At 43.1% G+C, this 21,128-nt stretch overlaps 1 protein-coding gene across 1 annotated transcript in view; it reads left to right on the top strand.

Annotated features, from left to right (window-relative positions):
• Positions 1-21,128, top strand: part of nav1b (neuron navigator 1b) — a 57,756-nt gene that overhangs the window by 11,739 nt on the left and 24,889 nt on the right. The window contains exons 3-6 of the mRNA XM_056272813.1: positions 226-585; positions 16,450-16,600; positions 18,516-18,819; positions 20,149-20,911. Coding sequence (XP_056128788.1) covers positions 226-585; positions 16,450-16,600; positions 18,516-18,819; positions 20,149-20,911 — 1,578 coding nt within the window. The remainder of the gene's footprint in view (positions 1-225; positions 586-16,449; positions 16,601-18,515; positions 18,820-20,148; positions 20,912-21,128) is intronic.

Genomic DNA, 21,128 nt, shown 5'->3' with positions numbered 1-21,128 from the left:
ACCTCCACTTGTGGGTTTAGCAAACTATGAAAAACCAAAATTTTGTTACATTTTGTCCTGAATGTCCTGGATGTGTTGTCAATTGCTGCAATTCTTGTGCTATTGGAATTTAAAATGTAATTGTACTTTATTCTGGGTAAGTGCATCAGCAAAATGCCTGATATTTAAATGTAACATGTAATGCATTTTGAAACTCACAGTTCCCCTCTCTCCCTGTGTCTCCAGTTGTCTGGACGGCAGCACCGTGGGCTACGACAGCGACGACACCAACGCTCGCAGTGTGTCCAGCCTGTCCAACCGCTCTTCACCCCTCTCCTGGCGGCACGGACAGTCCAGCCCCCGTCTTCAGGCCGGTGATGCCCCTTCATCTGCTGGCAGTGCCTACCAGGGAGTTAAGACAGGCTCCCAGTTTACTGCCCACACGATGCCGGCGCGCTGCTCCAGCCGTCTAAGCAGCACCTCACGCATTGAGCTAATCGAAGGACTGGATGTTGACGATGCTGACCTCAAATCAGGTTACCTGAGTGACAGCGACCTCGTGGGCAAGAGCATGCCAGAGGACGACGATGACAACCTGGCTAATGGGTAAGTGAAGCGTAAGATAAACACAATGTTTTCCACCTCTTTTTCTCCGTGGCAACTTGAACTGATAGGCCAACAGAGCAGCAGAGTGTGCTGCAACATCCTTTCAGAGCTCCAACTCCTGACTACGACAGCTAGGTCAGTTAGTGGCCGAGGGAAACAAGCTCATGTGATCAATATGACGATTGGCCTCTTACTATTATTTGTTGTCCTGTAGCTCAGTTGATAGACTGCTGGTGTTATGGCTATGGTTATGGAGTACTACTTTGAGCTTGGCACTGATACTGGCAAAGTTATGGGTTCCGTTCCCACTGGGGCCACCTATTCTCTTAAGTGATGCAATCTTTTCATGTTAAGTGCTTTGTGTCCTTGAACTTGAATAGCTTTAGAAATGCACTCATTTCATATCATTAACTTTTGCTAGTCATGGTTACACATTGTTCCATCATTTTTATTTTGATATTTTATTAGGACACACATTTTGCATTTTAGCATTCGATTTTTTCATGGAAAAAAAAAGATTTCCCAGTGAGGAAAGCTTTGTTACAGACAGGGGCCTCCACTTTGTGATACCTGTCATCAATAAATGTGAAGTTTATGATACCTGAGGTTTGCACTTGGCATTTTATTCCGTTGCCTACCAACATGGGGATCGCCAGCTTGGCTGGGCATCCATACCAACACAATTGGCCGTGTCTGCGGGTGGGAAGCTGGATGTGGGTATGTGTCCTGATCACTACACTAGCACCTCCTCTGGTCGGTTGGGGCACTTCTTCAGGGGGGAGGGGGAACTGGGGGGAATAGCATGATCCTCCCACATGCTACGTCCCCCTTGGCAAAAGTCCTCACTGTCAGATGAAAAGAAGTGGCTGGTGACTCCACATGTATTGGAGGAGGCATGTGGTAGTCTGCAGACTTCCCTGGATCAGCAGAGGGGGTGGAGCAGTGACCAGGATGGCCGGAAGAGTGGGGTAATTGGCTGGATACAATTGGGGAGAAAAAGGAGGAAAAATCTAAAAAAAATTTTTTAAAAAAAAGCGTCCATCAGCAGTCTGTCTGCAGATACCCTTCATATTTCTTGTTCTTTAAAGATTTCACAAAGTGCCCATGATACTCTCTCTCTCTCAAGAGGCTGTTTTTGCTGAATTGGGTGTGGAGGATACATCCAGAACTTTTCGTTTGCTGCAGAGAGAATCACTTTGAGCAGCATTTGACCCATTAGGTATTCCCCCTGCTTCACTGTCACAAAATTAATATACTGTCCACTCTGACCCAAAATACACTGCTAATTGTTTGAGAACTATATATCGTGTGGTTGCTTTTGCATATTAGCTATGCATCTTGTAACATAACGAATAGCTTTCCGAAAGAATTGACATATGTTAACTTACAGGGTGATCATTTCATTATCCCTCTCTACTTCAACCTTGCTGCTCTGCCTTCTCTTCTTTTGTGTGTCTTTATCTAAAATTTCCTCCTCCAAGTTGATTGCAGGCAGCAATTGGCAGAGAAAGCGAGAGAGGAAAAGAATCCAGGCCAGCTCTCTGGTGTGATTTGGGCAGCTTTAACGCTGCTGCACATGCACTGGGATTTAGGCTCAGCTTCTTGTGCACTCTTTAGGCTTGGCAGCGGGGTCACGTTCTTACGAGCGAATTAGGTAGTAGGAAAAAGAAAAGCAATGGTACATATTTTAGGAGGAGAGGAGAAATTAGAGCGGAGAGGTGACGAGGTGGCATGGAACTGGGTTAACGTCTAAGCAAAGTGTCGTTGAACTTGGAAACAAGGTTAAGAACGAGAAATGCAAGGTAAGATAGCTAATTAGAATGACAAAAAAAGAGCCAGAGAGAGAGACTGATTATTGGGAATGTGAAATGGGGTGACAAAGTTGTATTCAGAAGGTTTTGATTTTAGGGGTGGAGAGAGGTGAAAAAGATCAGATGGTGCCACACTGATAAGGTTAGGATTTAGTGGGAATTATTTTTTTATAGGGCCATTACTAACATTTATGTCCATGTACTCTAAATCCTTTTAAATCTGAACCGCTTCCCACCCTCTCCTTCCAGCTGCTGCATCAACTGCTGCAGCAGTTCAAATGAACGTGAAGGAGGAGCACGCTTTTATGTAATAACCCTCCAGTCGATGGAGATGCTAATCTGCTGACATGCAGAATTTTAAAAAACTGTCTAATCATGTTCTGTGTTGGGCCACCAGTGTCGACGTCCCCTGATGAGTTTCTCAAGGTGACTGTGAGAATCCCTTAGGCCTCCTATTGTGTACCGCCTGTCCTTGAGTTATTATTGCACCTACAAAGATGACTTCCTGTGCATCTTAATCCATACATGGATCTCCTTTTTCTTGCCTTATCTTTGGAATATAGTATTTTTTTTCTGGTCAATGTTACTGCTGTCAGAAATACAACAGAGACTAGAAAATACCATTGACTTTGACAGGTCCTTGTTCCTATATGTGACATATAAAACAAGATGAAATAAATGCTTTGATTTTGACTGTAAGGTTTAAGTGGAAGGCGTCCTTGATTCAGCTAAATTTCTGATCCCCTCAGGAATAGTGGCACACTGGTTAATGTCTATCAAGAGTTAATCCTGCCTCATGAATATACTAGTAGACTTTGGTGTGGATAATTTGAGTAATCCACTCTCTAAAGCAAGAGCAATAGCCCATTGCTCTAGTTTCCTTCTGATGCTTACAGTATCATTTGCATATTTGTGATTACATGTGAGCTTTGCTGTACAATTTTTGTAAGTAATATTAATAAACAGTGTTTTAGTGGATGCTGTCATTCTCAAGATAATCCAGTTTTTACAGCATCTCTCTCTCTCCCCCTCCATTTCCCCTTCTCACCTTTCTGTCACACTCCCTCTCTTACTCACTCTCACTCACTCACTCACACACACACACACACACACACACACACACACACACACACACACACACACACACACACACACACACCCCTATACACATACACACATGGAGCTTAGCTCATTGAGAACCATTAGCTACCGCTCATGAAAATAGATCAGGCACCTCCTGCGTATCCATGGAAACCTGCTAGAAATTGACTGTAGGAACAGGTGCACTTACTGCTCCCACTCTTCTTAAACCTTGATTCTTAGTAGATTTTCAGTGGTCTGAGATGAGCCTTACTACAATTAGGTGTATCTGAAGGAATCATTGGCCCCTGAGGTTGAACTGACATGGTGGATTGTGCAATACTATCCCCATTGAAACTGCATTCTGTTGAATAATCATACCTATGTGCATGAGACTCATCCCGATGATGTGCTACTGCTAGGGAACCAAATGGAATTTCAGCACTGTGCTGGTGGTCTGACGGTTATTGATCAGTCCATGGCAAACAGTATTGGGCAAACTGTATGAGGCAAAACATGTACACATCGACAGTAATCACTGTTACTGTGTGTTAAAGAAGTAATTTGCTACTACATAAATCCCCTTCTGTCCATAAGATCCATTCGTCTCCACCCATCAGAAAGGAATAGTATCCTTACTAATGTAGCGAATTGGGGGGGGGCAGCCGTGGGAACTGCCACTGCCAGGGGTGAACCCGTATCTCCTGCACCCCAGGCGACAACATTAACCAGTCGACTAAAGGGTCCAACCCGTTAGCCAAGGGCCAACTTGTCTACTTATTTGTGCACGTTACACTATCCCCCCTCCTTCGGGAAGCGCGTCCCCGCGCTTCAGCATATCAGCTCCCTCACGCCTCTGGGCGCACGCGCTTCCGATGACCTTACGGTCTCACCATCCCACTTCTGACACCACTGTAGTGAATTCGGGGGGCAACCACAGGAACTGCCGCGGCCGGGACGCGAACCCGTATCGCCCGCACCGCGGGAGACATCGCTAACCGCTCGACTAAAGGGTCCGACCCATTAGCCAAGGGCCAATGTGTCTACTTATTCGTGCATGTTACACTAACAATAATCTAGATTGATGAGCATGTAGACGGTGTCTGGTTTATTCCAGATAAAGGAATGACTCAGGATCTTTATAGGTTTGTCCCCACTGATCAAATCCTCTCTAAGACATAATAAAAGACATTTTCGAACCAGACATTTTGTCACTGAGAAACTTAAACTAGCCCTCTGTTATTACATTAGCAAAGCTAAGACAATGGGAAATTCCACCATTACTCTCAGGATTACAGTCTGATCAAATTGTCATTCTACTTAAAATACACTACATGGCCAAAAGTATGTGGACACTTGAACATCACATTCATATGTGCTTGTTGAACATCTCATTCCAAAATCATGGGCATTAATATGGAGTTGGTCCCCCCCTTTGCTGCTGTAACAGCCTCCACTCTTCTGGAAAGGCTTGCCACTAGATTTTGGAACATGGCTGCAGGGATTTGCTCCCATTCAGCCACAAGAGCATCAGTGAGGTCAGGCAGTGATGTTGGGGAGAAGGCCTGGCTCACAGTCAGTGTTCCAATTCATCCCAAAGGTGTTGGATGGGGTCAAGGTCAGGGCTCTGTGCAGGCCAGTCAAGTTCTTCCACAACAAACTGAACAAACCATGTCTTTATGGACCTTGCTTTGTACATGGGGGCATTGTCATGCTGAAACAGGAAAGGGCCTTCCCCAAACTGTTGCCATAAAGTTGGAAGCACACAATTCTCTAGAAAGTAATTGAAGGCTGTAGCATTAAGATTTCCCTTCACTGGAACAAAGGGGCCCAGCCCAAACCATGAGAAACAACCCCAGACCATTGTTCCTCCTCCACCAAACTTTACAGTTGGCACTATGCATTCAGACAGGTAGCATTCTCCTGGCATCCACCAAAGCCAGATTGGTCTGTCAGACTGCCAGATAGGCGAAGCGTGATTCATCACTCCAGAGAATGTGTTTACACTGCTCCAGAGTCCAATTATGGTGTGCTTTTCACCACTCCAGCTGATGCTTGGCATTGTGCAAGGTGACCTTAGGCTTGTGTGCGGCTGCTTGGCCATGGAAACCCATTTCACGAAGCTCCAGATGAACAGTTCCTGTGCTGCTGATGCTTCCAGAGGTAGTTTGGAACTCTGCAGTGAGTGTTGCAACTGAGAACAGATGCTTTTTACGCGCTTTGGCACTCGGTGATCCCGTTCTGTGAGCTTGTGTGGCCTGCCGCTTCACGGCTGGGCTGTTGTTGTTCCTAGACGTTTCCACTTCACAACAAAAGACTTAAAGTTGAGCAAGGAAACTCTATCAGTGCATAAATTTGATTAACTGACTTGTTTGAAAGGTGGCATCCTATGACAGTACCACGTTGAAAGTCACTGAGCTCTTCAGTATGAGCCATTCTACTGCCAATAGTTTTCTATGGAGATTGTATGGCTGTATGCTTGATTTTATGCACCTGTTAGCAATGGGTGTGGGTGAAATAGCTGAACCCACTAATTAGGTGTGCCCACATACTTTTGGCCATGCAGAATATTAATATCTCATGAATACCCTCACATGTATGCCAGGTACGAACTGTGCATAACATAAACTCCAGGTGTTTTTTTTAAACCATTGAATAATTTTAGCTAAATAAAGAATGTACTTGCCCAAAAACAATATTTGCTCACCATGTAATTCCCTGCATTGCACCTGCCACCCACAGTCTCAGTGTAATGATCTCGTCGGTGAGATTTAAAGGTGTTGCAAGACTTTGATCAACTAGAGACAAGAAAAATGGGCCTAAATCTTTTTAATTCTGACCCATTTTTTGTTAATTTGCTTAATTAATACTGTGATGTTTGGCATTACATTTTTGGTATTAAAACAATTTTTATTATTATCATTGAAATATGATCAGCCAGCACATAGAGATGTCTTTACAATTTTGTGGAACGCTTGCCTACCATTACCATGGTATAATTACTTAATTAATGCTGGCATACCTCTGTGTGTCATTTAGTTTAACGTTACCTTCAGTTACAGTGGTTCATTTGTCTGTGTACGATGTAAAAAAATTCTTGTGGGTGCCACAAATAACTATTACACGTAATGCCAGGGTACAGCAGCCCTCACTCACATAATATTCTATTATTGCAAGCTGTACAAGTTATTTTTTAAGTGTTGGTTTATGAATAGAGGTAGTAATCAAATTGCATTATGGGTCTAGTCTGGATTTTCCATAACTGGCTCATACCTTATGACTGGCCTGCCATTGAATTTTTACAATCAGTTAAGGGGGTTCAGTCAATTATGGTTGGAAATACCAAGCTCACTCAGCTGCAGTGTAAGCAGATTGGATCAGTTTAAATGTTCATAACCAATGCAGTTGTCTCCTGTGAAAACAAGCTGTTAATGAAAATCACATTTGATTGATGGGTTGAATACGGGTCTAATGTTTTAAACAGAACATTCACGTGGGTGATTTTCAAGGAGGGACCACCAAGAGGATATATGTTTTTTGTCCCAGTGGGTTCAGGCGTTATCTTGGCAGATTTTTCTTGACTCAAAATGATGTGAGAAACTGGCCCATTCTCTAGATGAATAAGCAGATGTCTGACAGTATTTGGTTTCAAATGGTCTGGTTGAATTACTAGAAAAGGTACTGGAAGATGCTTAGCTACAGTGGAGAGCTATTGATAATTGAGATACCTTACAGCCATTCCATTACAGAGTGCTAATATGTGAAGTAGACTGGACGCTATAGAGGCAGGCAAGGACCCAGTGGTACGAAATAAAACAGCCCTTTTTTCCCCTCTGCTGTGCGGTAATGAATACGGGGCAGGAATGCAGGGGATGATAGTGGTTTTGATCAGGACAAACAGACTGCACCAAGCCTTATTCTCATAGCGGAGTACAGGCAAGAGGGCCATGCAAGGAAAGGAGGCTGGTGCAGCAGCATCACGCCTCTGATCATGCGGCAATGTGGCTCGGGATGTGCTGCCATGGCAACCATCCTCCATTGACCCACTGATGAGCTGCCTTGTGTGTCAGTGTGGTACATGCTGAACAAATGTGTGTGTTTGTGCGTGTAGATAGGGGTTTTCATGTGTATGTTGGTTATGTGTGAGACAGATATAGAGAGAAGAGAAAACCAGAGAGAGCAAAAGAGCGAGACAGAGAGAGAGAGAGATAAAGAAAGAAAGACAGAAAGAAAGACAGGTGGGTGTGGATGCTGTATGCTAACCACTTGATTAGATTGTGTGATTGGCGTCATGTGAGAAACATGTCTGAATACAAAGCCATGCCATTGTTTGTGTTGTTGTTTTTTCTTTTTTATTCAAATATTTCCACCCTGCATTGTATGGTAGTGATTGTAGAAAATCATTTCATTTCGGTCCTTTTTCCATAACCTGACTTTTTAGCTTCAATCACATATTGTATCAAATCTATCAAAAACATGTAGCAATGGGACCCACACAATCAAATAAGGGGAGATGATCCAAACGATTCAATGGAATAAAAATCATATATATATATATATATATATATATATATATATATATATATATATATATATATATAATTGTTACACTTTACAGTGACATTTCATTGCTATATTTGCCCAGATTTCATTGTAGATAAGCTGTTGGCTTAGTGTGCTCCTTTGGCAATGTTGTTTCCATGGTAACCAAAAAAAAGCTTTCACCGTGCTCGGGAGCCGATCTGCTCAGAGGAGGACCAATTGGCATGTGTAAACGTGGGTGTCCATAGTGCTCTAAATATTGAAATACTTTGTAGTCTCGTTCATGGAAACTGCACATATCAACCTACCCGTAATTCATGAGAGAGTTCACCGCAGTCATCTGATCCAAGACCTGTGCCTCCAGCAGCCTGCCTTCAATTTCCCCTTCCTGCCTGAATTGGACCTCTCTGTGCTCACTGACTATTTTCCTGACCAGTGGAGCTTCACCGGTTTTCTGACCCACTTAAACCCATCCACACACTGATTGAATCGGAGCCCGTCTGGCAAGGTCTTGCAAAAGGGCTGCAGGAATTACACTAGTTTTGTGAGGCAACCACCTGGGGGGTCAGCCCCTTTATGGGCTATGACTCGTCGGAAAAAAATGGGAGGGATACCGTCGCCCTTTAGAGGGGTTAATGCAAACACACATACACAAGTATAGTCACAAACAAGACTGCATGCACCCTTCACAAACAAGACTACATGCACCCATCTCTTTCTTTCTTTCTCTCTCTCTCTCTCTCTCTCTCACACACACACACACACACACACACACACACACACACACACACACACAAGCCCCTGCAGTCAGCAGAGCAACCACATCTGTGCTCAATATGGTGTCTTCAGTCCTCACTTAAAAGGGTCAGTGAAATACTGGCTCGAACCCCCGTGACTACCATACCCACCAGCACCTCCACCAGCACCTTCAGCCATGTGAATAATGGACCAGACATCACAGCAGCCACCCTGGGGGGTACGAGTCATCAGCGTATCATGTAAGTGACGTATGCTGCCTGCTTACAGGGGTCTGCAGATGGTCGTCTGGTTGCGATTTGGGTTCCACCAGTCTTAACCTCTCAGCCCCAGGTGGAAAGGCGGATGCATCATCTGTTAATGGATCTTGTTCTAGTTTGATTATATATACTCTAGTGTGAAAAATTGAGAGACATTCACCACCATAAAAAAAAACTCCACATTTCTTTGAAGTTGAAATGGATTTTTTTTCAATTATCTTTGCAAAATCTGGCTCATGGCAACCAGTTGCTTCATATAAGGTCACCTTATCTACTGGATTTGGGTCTGTTTGATATTTGTGCTGGCTGAGGTAATGTTAAAATGTTTTAACTGCTGCCGCCTGTACAAAGTATGTAAGCTGGATCTAAATATGTCAACATATTCGATTTACATTTTTCTTATCAGACATTTTTATCCAAAGGTTTCTATATTAGCGTTGGTGATTAGCAGTTACATTCGTATGTCAACCTACAGATTTCTTAGAGCACCAAATAGTCATCATTTAACAGCCAAGCATGCAGGTCATGTCAAATGCAATTATTGTAAGTGTGCAACAGGTATATCACCAACTCCAAATTTGCCTTTAAATATCACAAATCAGTATCAAAGTCATACTTAAGTCTAAGTGAAAGACCATAGTTTCCTCCTATCATTTTGGGGCCAGGTGAGAGAGAAGTCTGGACTTAGCACTTGGCCCTTTTGAAATGGGCATTGACAGTAGCCTTCCATAGGTAGAAAACAGGAGTGCATAGGTTAAGACGGGGTGTACTTGTATAAACTATAGTTTAATGAAGGAACTTATCTTTGAATAGCCAGCCTACATATGTGGAGTGCTCTCTGGTTTGTGTGCACCCCATGTGCATCAGCTGTGTTGTGGCTATCTCTGTAAGGGAAAACTTCCTGTCTGAGACTGATGGAGGATTGTGCATTCATTATCTAACCCAACAGCTGGATGACGGAGGCCATTTTCAGGGGATGTGTACGGCTGGAGCAGCTGCAGTCTAAGACGCAGTCACTGATGCGTCTCAGACCCATTTACTGTATTACCATGATGCTACTTTGTGAGCAGCACAATCCTGTTTGGAAGATCACAGATATGCTGCAGTGCATTCCCTGTGGAAGATTAATATGCCGGAGCAAAGAGCTACTTGTTTTTTCATGTAAAGGTCGTCTGATTGAATAGCAATGCTCAAAGGAGGCATTTAGCACAGAACAGCCAGTTGCATTACTAGGTCATTTTGATAAAAAATAAAAATAAAAAAAATACTCATCTTTCATTGCTGTAATGAGCAGAGGAATGCAAGTATTTTCTTAACAACAATAAAGTGTTTGAATTTCTCTGAGGTCCAGTGCATTTTCATTGGCGGTGCCTCTATAGCATAAAGCCATGCAAGGAGCCTTAATGAGTCCAGCTTTGGCTCACTGTGCCTCCTGCTGGAAGCCTTGTGTCAAGACACCGTAGAGAAACAACTAAACTTTGTGTCCCGATAAACTGATTCAACTTTCTGGGACACCGTAGAAAGACAAAGGAGGGAGCATATGTGATTATGCTTAACTGTCTTGTAAACATTTAAGCAGCGTGGACAGCACATATGGAAATGGATGGAATAAATTTACATAGTCTGTCATATCTGACTACAGCTCATAGTATGCGTGTTTTTGTGACAATAGAAAGAAATGCAGTAAAAGCACCTGGCAATTGCAACGTTTTGACCGATCACATTTCTTTCATCCTGTCCTTATTTTTAGACTTGCAGCTCACTGTGAACAAGTTCACCTGGTATGAAGTCTCATTAATATTTCAGCCACACTTTGATGTACTTCCATGAGTGCCAATTCTCAGCGCTGTTAAAAATGTATTACGCACACCCTGTAGAACAATTGAGAGTTTCTGTCAGGCTGCCTTGCCTTTCCCCCCTCAATCTGATTAAGTAAAAGGAATTGTGATTTTTTTTTATCACGTTCAAAAAATTGAGACATTTGTGTTTCAGAGCTATTCGGTTTCACAGTACTTTGAAGTGCATGAGATGAGGCTGGCATTCATTGATCAAAGGGGCTTAGCCATAAAGGTCAGAAAACGTGACTGGCTTCCAGTCTGGTGACCTCAATGAGGTGAGACTTCAGCCTTTCTACACAGTCATCAGTCCTAAAGATGAAACGTATCTGAACAGTGTGTGCATACGCTCAACCCTTCGGCGCTGACATTATTCCATAGCCTTCCAACTAAGCCGACATACAGAATATGTCTCAGACACAATCAGCGGAGAAGTCATTATTATACAAACCTGACTCAGAGGCTTTCTGGATGACAGCTTGTTTGGAAGTCCAGTGATTCGCTCAGATAAACAGGAGACATGCGTGCCTTTTCCCCTGTATATACAATTTATGCCAGAAACTAGAGCAAGAAATAGGTGTTCAAGTTTTTGCCTTGCGGTTTTGCAGGGTTCGCCGTTATTTTCGTTAGAGGTACTTAACCACTGAATGCAAATTATTTACTTGTTAAAGACAAATCGTCCTGGAGAGCAACATGTAGAAAAGCGTAGTTATTTCTAAAATCATGATGGGATTGTTGCATTCACATGGAATCCAGTAAACGGCAGACGGCAAACCGGGAGTCATTATTGTGGATGAGCTCAAGACCGGCAGATGACCGGCAAATTATGCTGACAACGGCAAACGGCACGCGAAAACGGGACCCGCCGTTCTCCGTGACGGAATTTACAACCGGATGTTACGTAGCTCATCGCGAAACAGAAAAGCTGGTAGATTAATTTTATAGGTATATGAATTGACAGAATTATTGTTTAGAATCAAATAAAACAAAACACGTTTGTACAACTTAATTTATTTTTTCGGAAAACAATACAACATCACCATAGCAACACGTGTTTTTTACATGTGAATGAGCAAAAGATAGAGAAACACACAAACACTACATTGACATATTAACAAGGCTACCTATCACTATTGTCTGTTTCATTCTGTTCCGTCCTTTTACTTAACGCTACAGAATGGACGGTTAAAGCTTTACTTGCTTACTTATCACTTTATTAACAGAAATGAATGAACTATAGCTGTAGGCTACGCTTGACACAGACCAATGGCAAAGAGTCGCTGTTTATTTTAACAAAGACAAAAAGTAGAACCACGACCACACTTTATTTTTTGCTAATTATGTTCAAACATGGGCTATTTTGTATGTTGGTCTTTTAGAAATACAGATAACGTACTATTTAGAATTAAATAAATTATGTCAGCTAAAGCCAGATTGACTCAATTTGTTTTAAGATGTGGAGGACCGGGTCCGCCCACACACAGTCTCCTCCTCCAGGACTGGTTGGTTTACGGTCCAGTCCTCTGACCTGTCATCGTCACACTCCTCCACCTCTAATGAGAGGAGGAGGGTGGAGTCCACAAAGGCTTTCCAAGGTTGTTCATGCCTCGTTGGAGGTCCCCACCCCATCTGAGGACTTGTGGTTGGTTTCTCTATGATTCAGCCTTACATTGGTCGAGATCTTTCCATTTGCCAGCCTGGGAAGGTTTTGAGCTATTTCACGTGTCCCCGGTGAATGAAAGGAACATTGAACACGATTAGGTTTTGTGCTCTGTAGTAATCATCATTTTATTCACTTCTCAGCGTTTGCTTTGGGTGAGCTGTTTATCTTTGAGAAGTTTGTCTGGAAACTAGCTAAAAAAATCAATAATAATCTTATAAAATTTCACGAAGTTTTATGCAGACCATCTCCACTGGCTAGGATTAAAAAATGGAAATGGTCCACTTACAGTTCAGAGATAGACAGCCAATCTGGTTTTATGTGGGCTCCGACTGTGGTTGTCTGCTAATTATGCTAAATCTGAATGGCCATACGAGCTAATGATACTGTGGATAGCATGCGGAGATTTCAGGCCCAGCTGTTTGCCATCACGGGGGGAGTGAGGGGGGGGTCTTATTGGGGGTGTTCCCGAGGCGATGAGCTCTGCTCCCTGAATGGAGAAGCTGGGGCATATTAATTTGAATAGACTCTGCATGTAGGTAGAGTAAGGGTAGAGAGCTGCTGGTGTGTGTGTGTGTGTGTGTGTGTGTGTGTGTGTGTGTTTTTCCCCCCAATATCGCTGCCAATTGCATCAAATTCAAAATCGGCACTAATGAGCGGCCGCGTTTTAATTGGAAAAGTGCCTCCTCTGCAGTCTTCGCCGAGAGCAAAACGGACGTTACTTTTCACGTCAAGGTAAACGATGATGTGTCTGAGCGTCGGTAAACTACAGCAGATGGGTTTATGTAACTGTTTAAAGGGACGGTAGAGTTCTCTTTCAGTGTCGTACGCTACTTTTATTAACCCATCGCCCAACTGTGCGAAAATAGAAGGTTGCATGTTTGACATTGTGGAGGTAGTTTCCTACTAAATTAATTGCACTGGGGTTAAATGGTATTTGTCCACGTCATTCTTCGAATTATACACGGTAAATCACTCTCTACATGTTGTTATTGTTATTATCATCATCATTAGTGTTATTGCAATAATGATGATGGATGACGGTGATGATGATGATATTATCATAGCTGTAATTGTGTACAATCTTCCAACGTTGATCAGTACTACTGTCAATGATGTGAATGCTGTTAACTTGGATTTGAAAATGAAAATCCATAGGAATCATGTTAAGAGAGGAATGCAGGTTGTCTGGTTGGCATTGGAGATTTTTAACATTGGTAGGAAAGCTTTTCTACTTTTGGAGGATGTTATTGTGATACCACAGCTGTCTGCAGAATAGAGGACTTCTTCACCACTCGGCCATAGGCATGCATTCCTCTGAGGACCACTCCTGAGTTTTTGTCCTTTGCACAGAAACACATTTTGCTATGAACATTGTATGTATCCTTCTCTGTCTGTCTGAAAACATTTAGTACAGTGCTGAATTATAACTCCAATTATAGGTCCTTTGCAAAATGTCATGTGTGCTTGTATATGCCAGGCTTCTCTTAGCATGTTTTATTTTGCAGTGAGTTAAACCAGTGCTACAAATTGGATTAGCAGCCATTGCTTTTTTAGAGCATGATCAAAGTTAGGAGTGTAGTTAAGCAATGGTAATGTTCCCATCCTATTCCACCCCATCAACGGACCCACAATCTTCAGACTGAAACACTTATTTTTTTTCCCTCAACAAGCAACATTAAAATAACAGCATGGACGTGCAAATCTGACAGAGACTGGAGCTCTGCCACAAAAAGCAAGAAAGTTAATTGCCGCCCTGTGTATGAAGTATGTACTTGGTTGACTCACTCCCACCCATTCCCTGCCTCAGTTTCACCTCTGAGAGTAGACAGCCTTGCTTGTAGTATCTACAGTCTACAGGCCCTCCTGTCTCCTCTTGAGTTGACATCCCTGTGGGGATATTCATTGCAGGCTTCACTTAATCATCAACGTCCCTCCTGACAAAGGTGATATTGTTCAAACATGCTATGTTCTCGTGAGCATCTGGGCTGAAGATAAATCACACAATTATTAATGTTAACGCTGAAACCCTTTTTGGATTCTTAATAAATGGTGGGTCCCTTTTCACTTCGCAAAAGCTAGGCTCTTGAGTCAGACAGACATTTGAGAAGTTGTAGCTCTGGCCTGTAATCTTTTGGTAAAAGAGCTGAAATCGATTTTATATGTATCACAAAACCATCTAAACAAGGAAAGACTGCTAGTGCAAAGCAAACTGGCATTGCACACTTACCTCCTTCTGTTATAGACTTAACTGCCAGCCATGTGATTAAACCCAAATGCCTTCACTACTTCAAAATTTCTATGGGCCATTTTTATCTCCCTGTATTTTTCTATGCAATTCTGTGTTCCATGCCTCTGCTAATTGCAGACTATAAACCCACAAAGACCAATTTCAACTCGGCTGGGGGAAGCAAAAGAAAGAGAAGAGAACTTCTCTAACTCTAGCAGTGACTCAACTTCGAAAGGTCTAATTAATCTTTTTTACCTTTCCACTGTGCCACATTTTTTGTGTACCGACGTACTTTTGATTACAGGCTGTGGTTTCCAGTGCTAATGTGTGGGAACCAAATAATTATATAAATCTGAGCTGGACTCACATTTATAGCTCTATTGAGGTATTCATCTCGAATTCAAGTGGCCATTAATTCCCTCTAGGAAATCACATTTTTATTCTCTCTTCAACTTTGCACCCTCTTGACTGAACTTTCAGTCAAAAGTAGGCCACAGCTAGTGTGTATCTCATGCAGTTACATTTCAAACTTATTCTTATGCAAGCACATTTAGAGATAAGATGCATTCAGCTATGCGCTGATATTAGCAGCTTTTCTGGCCTGTGCCGGGAGTGCTTATCTGCAGGCCTACACCTTTCTTGCACCAGGGGGCCAATCCGGCAGCATCTGTTCCATCACGACTTGGGACGGTGGTGGGAATGGGAAGGGTGGATGCAGGGGTCAGGGAGAGTGTAAGGAAGCGGTCTGGACCTACAGCTAGCTGTCAGAGTGATTTTTCCCTCATTTCTGTTTCTTGGAGCAGACCAGGCAGCTTGCTCAACCCTCAGCTGTCGGGCAAAATCCTTTTTTATTCAGCATGATTTACCAGCGCCGCCTGTGTAATTGGGAAGCTTCGCTCACAGTATGGCTCCCCAGACTGGGAGGACATTACTCAGCCCTTTGTTGAAACACCTTTGCCAACCCTCACAGGCATGTTCCCGAAGTAATTTTTTGGATTTATATTCTTTCTTGGAAAGTTGTGGCCTCAAATTTTCGTGCAAGAACTGACAGTGCATGACCCTATGTGACCGCTACACCAGTCTTTTTTTAATGCACTTGAAATAATCTTTCCCCTTCAGGCTTGTTTCCATAATGATTTATCAGATTTGAAAGTACCATTCTGCTTTGAAACTGGATCAAACATTGAATACAGGAACTGATAGCATGTAACCGCATGTACGTGACTGATAAACAGTATTTTGAAGGAGTAAATAGTTTGTTCACATTACAATGTTTGTTATTCCCAGTGTGAAGTACCCTTGGGAGAAACATGTGGAGTAAAATACACTATCCAGAGGTAAAAGCCCTTATGGCTATAGGTGGATCCAGCCAAAATTAAGATCGTCAAAGAACTTGCTGGTTTTATTGTGGTTTTTGCTGTTTTCTCACCCTGTGGCAGTTGCAGTGGAGACTTTGCTGGTGCTTGGATCCAGCAGCAGCATGCCATGTTGGTATTACTTGCTTGATCGAGCATGTGGTCACCACCAGAAACAGCTTTTGCAGTAGACAGATGGACATGTCAAAGTTGTTGCCAACCCTGGTGCTTACTTTGAATATGAATATTGCTAAAAGTGTAACTGCGTTGATGTGGTTGAGTTATTGTGTTGTCAACATCACAGTTGTTGCTAACTTGTCACTGTGTTGTTTCAGTTGGGATGAGAGCAGCTCCATCAGCAGTGGGCTCAGTGATGGTGATGGAGAAGGCTCAGATAACCTCAGCTCTGAGGACTTCAACGTCAGCTCCTCCCTCAACTCTCTCCCCTCTACACCCCTGGGATCCAGACGCAACTCCTCTGTTATGGTGAGTTGATGTCTGAATAACACTATAACAGGGTACAAGATTTGGGTATTTGAAATGATACCAAACCATGAGCCTGCTTTTATTTGCCCATTTTAATTGCTACAGTTTCCCCAGGAACGAAGATACATCCCATACTGTTTTATGTCTTCGGGAGGAAACAGGTTGCAGCGAGTTTAAAGAAGTTTGAAGAAGTGAAAATATGTGACTAGCAAGCCGATATGACGGAACAAGCACATCAAACACTTTTACCATCCTAGCTAAAAGCAAGCTTAGGGGCGTCTGGGTAGTGGAGCGGTCTATTCCGTTGCCTACCAATACGGTGACCGCCAGTTCGAATCCTTGTGTTACCTCCGGCTTGGACGGGCATCCCTACAGACACAATTGGCCGTGTCTGCAGGTGGGAAGCCGGATGTGGGTATGTGTCTTGGTTGCTGCACTAGCACCTCCTCTGGTCGGTCGGGGCGCCTGTTCGGGGGGAGAGGGAACTGGGGGGAATCGCGTGATCCTCCCATGCGCTACGTCCACCTGGCGAAACTCCTCACTATCAGGTGAAAAGAAGCAGCTGGTGACTCCACATATATCGGAGGAGACGTGGTAGTCTGCAGCCCTCCCCGGATCGGCAGAGGGGGTGGCGCAGCAACCGGAACGGCTTGGGAGGGTGGGTTAATTGGCCAAATGCAATTGGGGAGAAAAAGGGGGTGAAAAGATCCACAGAAAAAAAAAGTAAAGTTAGATTACTTTTTTCCTGCGGTAAGGAAGATGCTGTGACATAATGGCACTTTAACTTGCATTGGATTTAAGATTTCTGGGATTTGAGAGTGCTCGATCAACCCTGCAATTATCACATAGAAGCATAAGTCAATAAATGTACAACAAAACAAAACATAAACCGCACCTATCTTCAGAATCCCAAAAGAAAAAAGAAAAAAAGGAGAGAAATGACGCCCTGTTCACTTATCTTGGAGGGGAAGCTGTTTGTTTGCATATTACAGGCCACTGCACACAGCCTTTGCCAGGCTGTCATGGTGTTGCCTCTGTGATTCATTTAGGATTTAGTGCATTAAATCGACCCTTTTGTTTTCACCAAACCACAACATAACTATGTCACCACAGCTCTCAACAATATCATAAAAATAAAGAAATATACGATGTGTCGTACTGTAGTAAGAGAAAAGGCTTGCTGCCACTGTTTGCTCCAATGACAAAGACATTATCAGATTATTATTATTATTATTATTATTATTATTATTATTATTATTATTTTACTTCCACAAGCATTACTTTGGTTCATGAGCTGGGTCACAATACTAACCCAATCATGACCCATCAGAGATGGGTACATTTCCATATAACTACACATCAGACTCTCTATGTAAACTTCAACGCTGTACTGCCGAGATGGATCATTCTTTATCTTACTCACAGAGGCCTCTTTATTATCAACAGGAAGATCATTGCTATTGATAAGCCATCTGTGGCTCTATATCACATTAAAAGGATTAATGCCAAGGCACAGCATGTACAATTTTGTCTCCAGCTCTGTGTCCTCAGTGCAGGACAAGATAGTCCATCACTTACAGTTGGGCTCTCTCTAAGCTATGAACACTACACTGTACATTTAACAGTTTTTCCTTGATATTCAGGGCCACATGCTGCAAAATATTAACGTAACATTTTCCTTTCTTTGTGAATGACTTCTTCTGCTGTGAAAGCCATCAACATAGTTTTTTTTCCCCCTGTTAGTTCTTTTTTTATTTTATTTTTATTTTATCCTCTTGAGGCATATCAGTCTACCCCTCATGCCTTCCCTTTGGAATGCAGACACTCAGATGGGACAAAGATTACGGCGCATAGTCTGCTCCACAGATAACACAGACAATGTTGGTTACCCACAGCATGCCTCTTCTCCCCCCAGCTCCGCACCGACGCTGAGAAGCGCTCCCTGGTGGAGAGCGGCTTGTCCTGGTACAGCGAAGATGGCAAAGCCAGCCGCAAGCTGAACGATGGCAGCTATGAAACAGGGAGTCTCAAGAGGGAGACCCCGAGCAAGTGGCGAAAGAGGCCCCCGCAGAGTGTCGGAGAAGACTCGGGGGGCAAAGGGGAGCTGAAGAAGCCCCAGAGCTTGGGTCAACCTGGGAGCTTCAAAAAGGGACGCAACCCTCCCATAGGCGTGACCTCCCCCATCACCCACACCTCTCAGAGCATGCTTAAAGTTGCAGGTATAATCTGATAACATATGTTCAGTCTTGTTTGTCTTTCTCTTTGTACCATCTGTTTGTCTCTTTGTCTGCCTCTCTCTCTCACGTTATATCTGTCGCCCTCCTTCTTTAGGCAGTGGGAAGTTTTCTGCGACTGTTAATTTGTTTCCTACATAACCTCTTGTGAATGGAATTCAAATGTAAGACCTAGTGTTTGTAGAAAGGCCAAGGCGGATATCTGTTTGGTGTCAAGAGAAATGTAGAAGCACAGTTGTTAGCGTCTGCCAGATTTTGATTGGTAGCACTGAATAGTATAGCAAAAAATGCAGCTGAGAACAAAACCCGCCGGAAAAAGGTCTGTGTTTTATCATACAAAAACATGATTATCTAAGGTGATCTAAACCTAAAGCCACGTTTCTTACCCTGTCTTAGAGCGAAGCCTATTTTATGTCTTGCTAGAGACAGTGAGTCTGCCTTAGCCTGCAACCAATCATGTTTTGTTTGAAGTCCTTTAATCCCTTACCTTACATCTTATTTTCAAATAATGGGTGAAAATTGATTTTCAACTTTTGTTCCCTGGCTGATGCAATTAATTACAATGGCCCCGACTTTGCTTTTCATTTGGTCTAATAAGTGAGCAAAAGGAGATCTTATTGTATGTGTTTTGGCAGCAGTCTAATGGGAAAAACATTCAGTAAGCCAGCTTTGGCGTAGTGCCTTTTTTTAGGTTTGCTCTGGCTTTTTAGTTGGAAATTATTAAAGTGGTCATTTAAATGATGCCTGCGTTTACACTTGCAAATGTTACTTTGCCTCAAACATACCCTGGAGAAACATTTAACCTGAAGTTGCTTTTTCGACTATCTCTGTCTTGACTCTTGCTGAGGGTATGTTGAAATATCTGTGGCAGGCCTCATTTTAAATGAGCATGTCACTGACACATGTTGAAAGATATGGATAAAAGTGTTGGATTTTGGATAAGGGCCCCTTTAAAGCATTAGAAGGCAATGGAGAGACTGCAGAGCCATAAGGTCCATCAGAGATTTGGGTGTCTGTTGTTGACTGATACACAGTGTGATTGAGACGTAGCACATATTTAAGTAAATACAGATGTTGCTTGCCTATATGTTGCATACCTTTAAGTGAGTTCATTTAGTTAGAGAATATTGATGCATGACCAGACCGAATAATCCACTCCAGTGTTACTCACAAAGTTGTCATCAGTCCATCTCTGTTTTAGTGGGTTCCCACACTGGCCCTCTTTATCAAAATTATTTACTTAAAAAACTATTCAATACCAGTTGTATGACTCACATGAAATAGTTAAAGTTCACCATGTTTTTCTTTGTACAGCACCCAAAAGTGAGAAGCCATTAGACAAGTCCAAATTGTCCATCAAGACAGCTGGTCTGCAACGATCCCGTTCAGATGCTGGAAGGGATCATCATGGGGAGCATCGCAAGCCGCCATCAGGTTTAGTAAAGCCTACTGCTGGAGCCTCATTTGGCTACAAGAAACCACCCCAAGCCACGGGCACTGCCACTGTTATGACAGCAGGGGGTGCCACCATCTCTAGTGGCTCTGCCACTGTGGGTAAGACCCCCAAGTCCTCTGGCATCCCTGTGAAGCCTGTAGGTGGAGGGGTACCTACAGGTCGCAAAAACAGCTTTGATGCCAGCAGTGAGCATGGCTTCCTCGGCCCTAATGCCAGAAACAGCATTCAGTACCGCAGCCTGCCCAGACCAGCCAAATCAAGCACTCTCAGCGTGATCGGCCGCCCTGCATCTCGGCCCATCAGCGGTACCATTGATCCTAGTATGCTAAGCTTGAAACCTGTGCCACCTATGGCTTCTGCAAGCTCAAGAGTGAAGGAGCCTAGCGGTGGCAGCAGCAAGATGACTAACCGAACCAGCACCGGCCCCGTCAACCAGACTGACAGGGAGAAGGAGAAGGAAAGGGCCAAGGCCAAGGCTGTGGCTTCTGACATAGACTGCTGCTCCCTGAAAGGAGGAGAGACTCCGTCAGAGTCCACAGGAGAACCTGCTGTTAAACTGCACAGCCTAAGACGAACGAGTAGCAGCAAATACCCTGAGCTATCCTCTCCCACCACACCAAGGTTACTAACATTTAAACGTTGAAAATAAAATAAATGTAAAGTACAAAAACTATAGACACAAAGTATATTTAAATTCACATCAAAAACAACATACCCTACCAAAGCGGTTGCCAAGATGAATTTTGAGACCTATTTTCAAATTAATACACATGAAAAATAATTCACTGTATTTTCTATTATATTTTTAAAATAACCCCTGAGAAGTTTGTAATATAGT

The sequence above is a fragment of the Lampris incognitus genome, chromosome 2 (genome assembly GCF_029633865.1).
Source record: "Lampris incognitus isolate fLamInc1 chromosome 2, fLamInc1.hap2, whole genome shotgun sequence".
NCBI classification, from domain to species: domain Eukaryota; kingdom Metazoa; phylum Chordata; class Actinopteri; order Lampriformes; family Lampridae; genus Lampris; species Lampris incognitus.
Note: the sequence above shows the minus strand (reverse complement) of the source record. Positions and strands in the feature narration are given on the sequence as shown.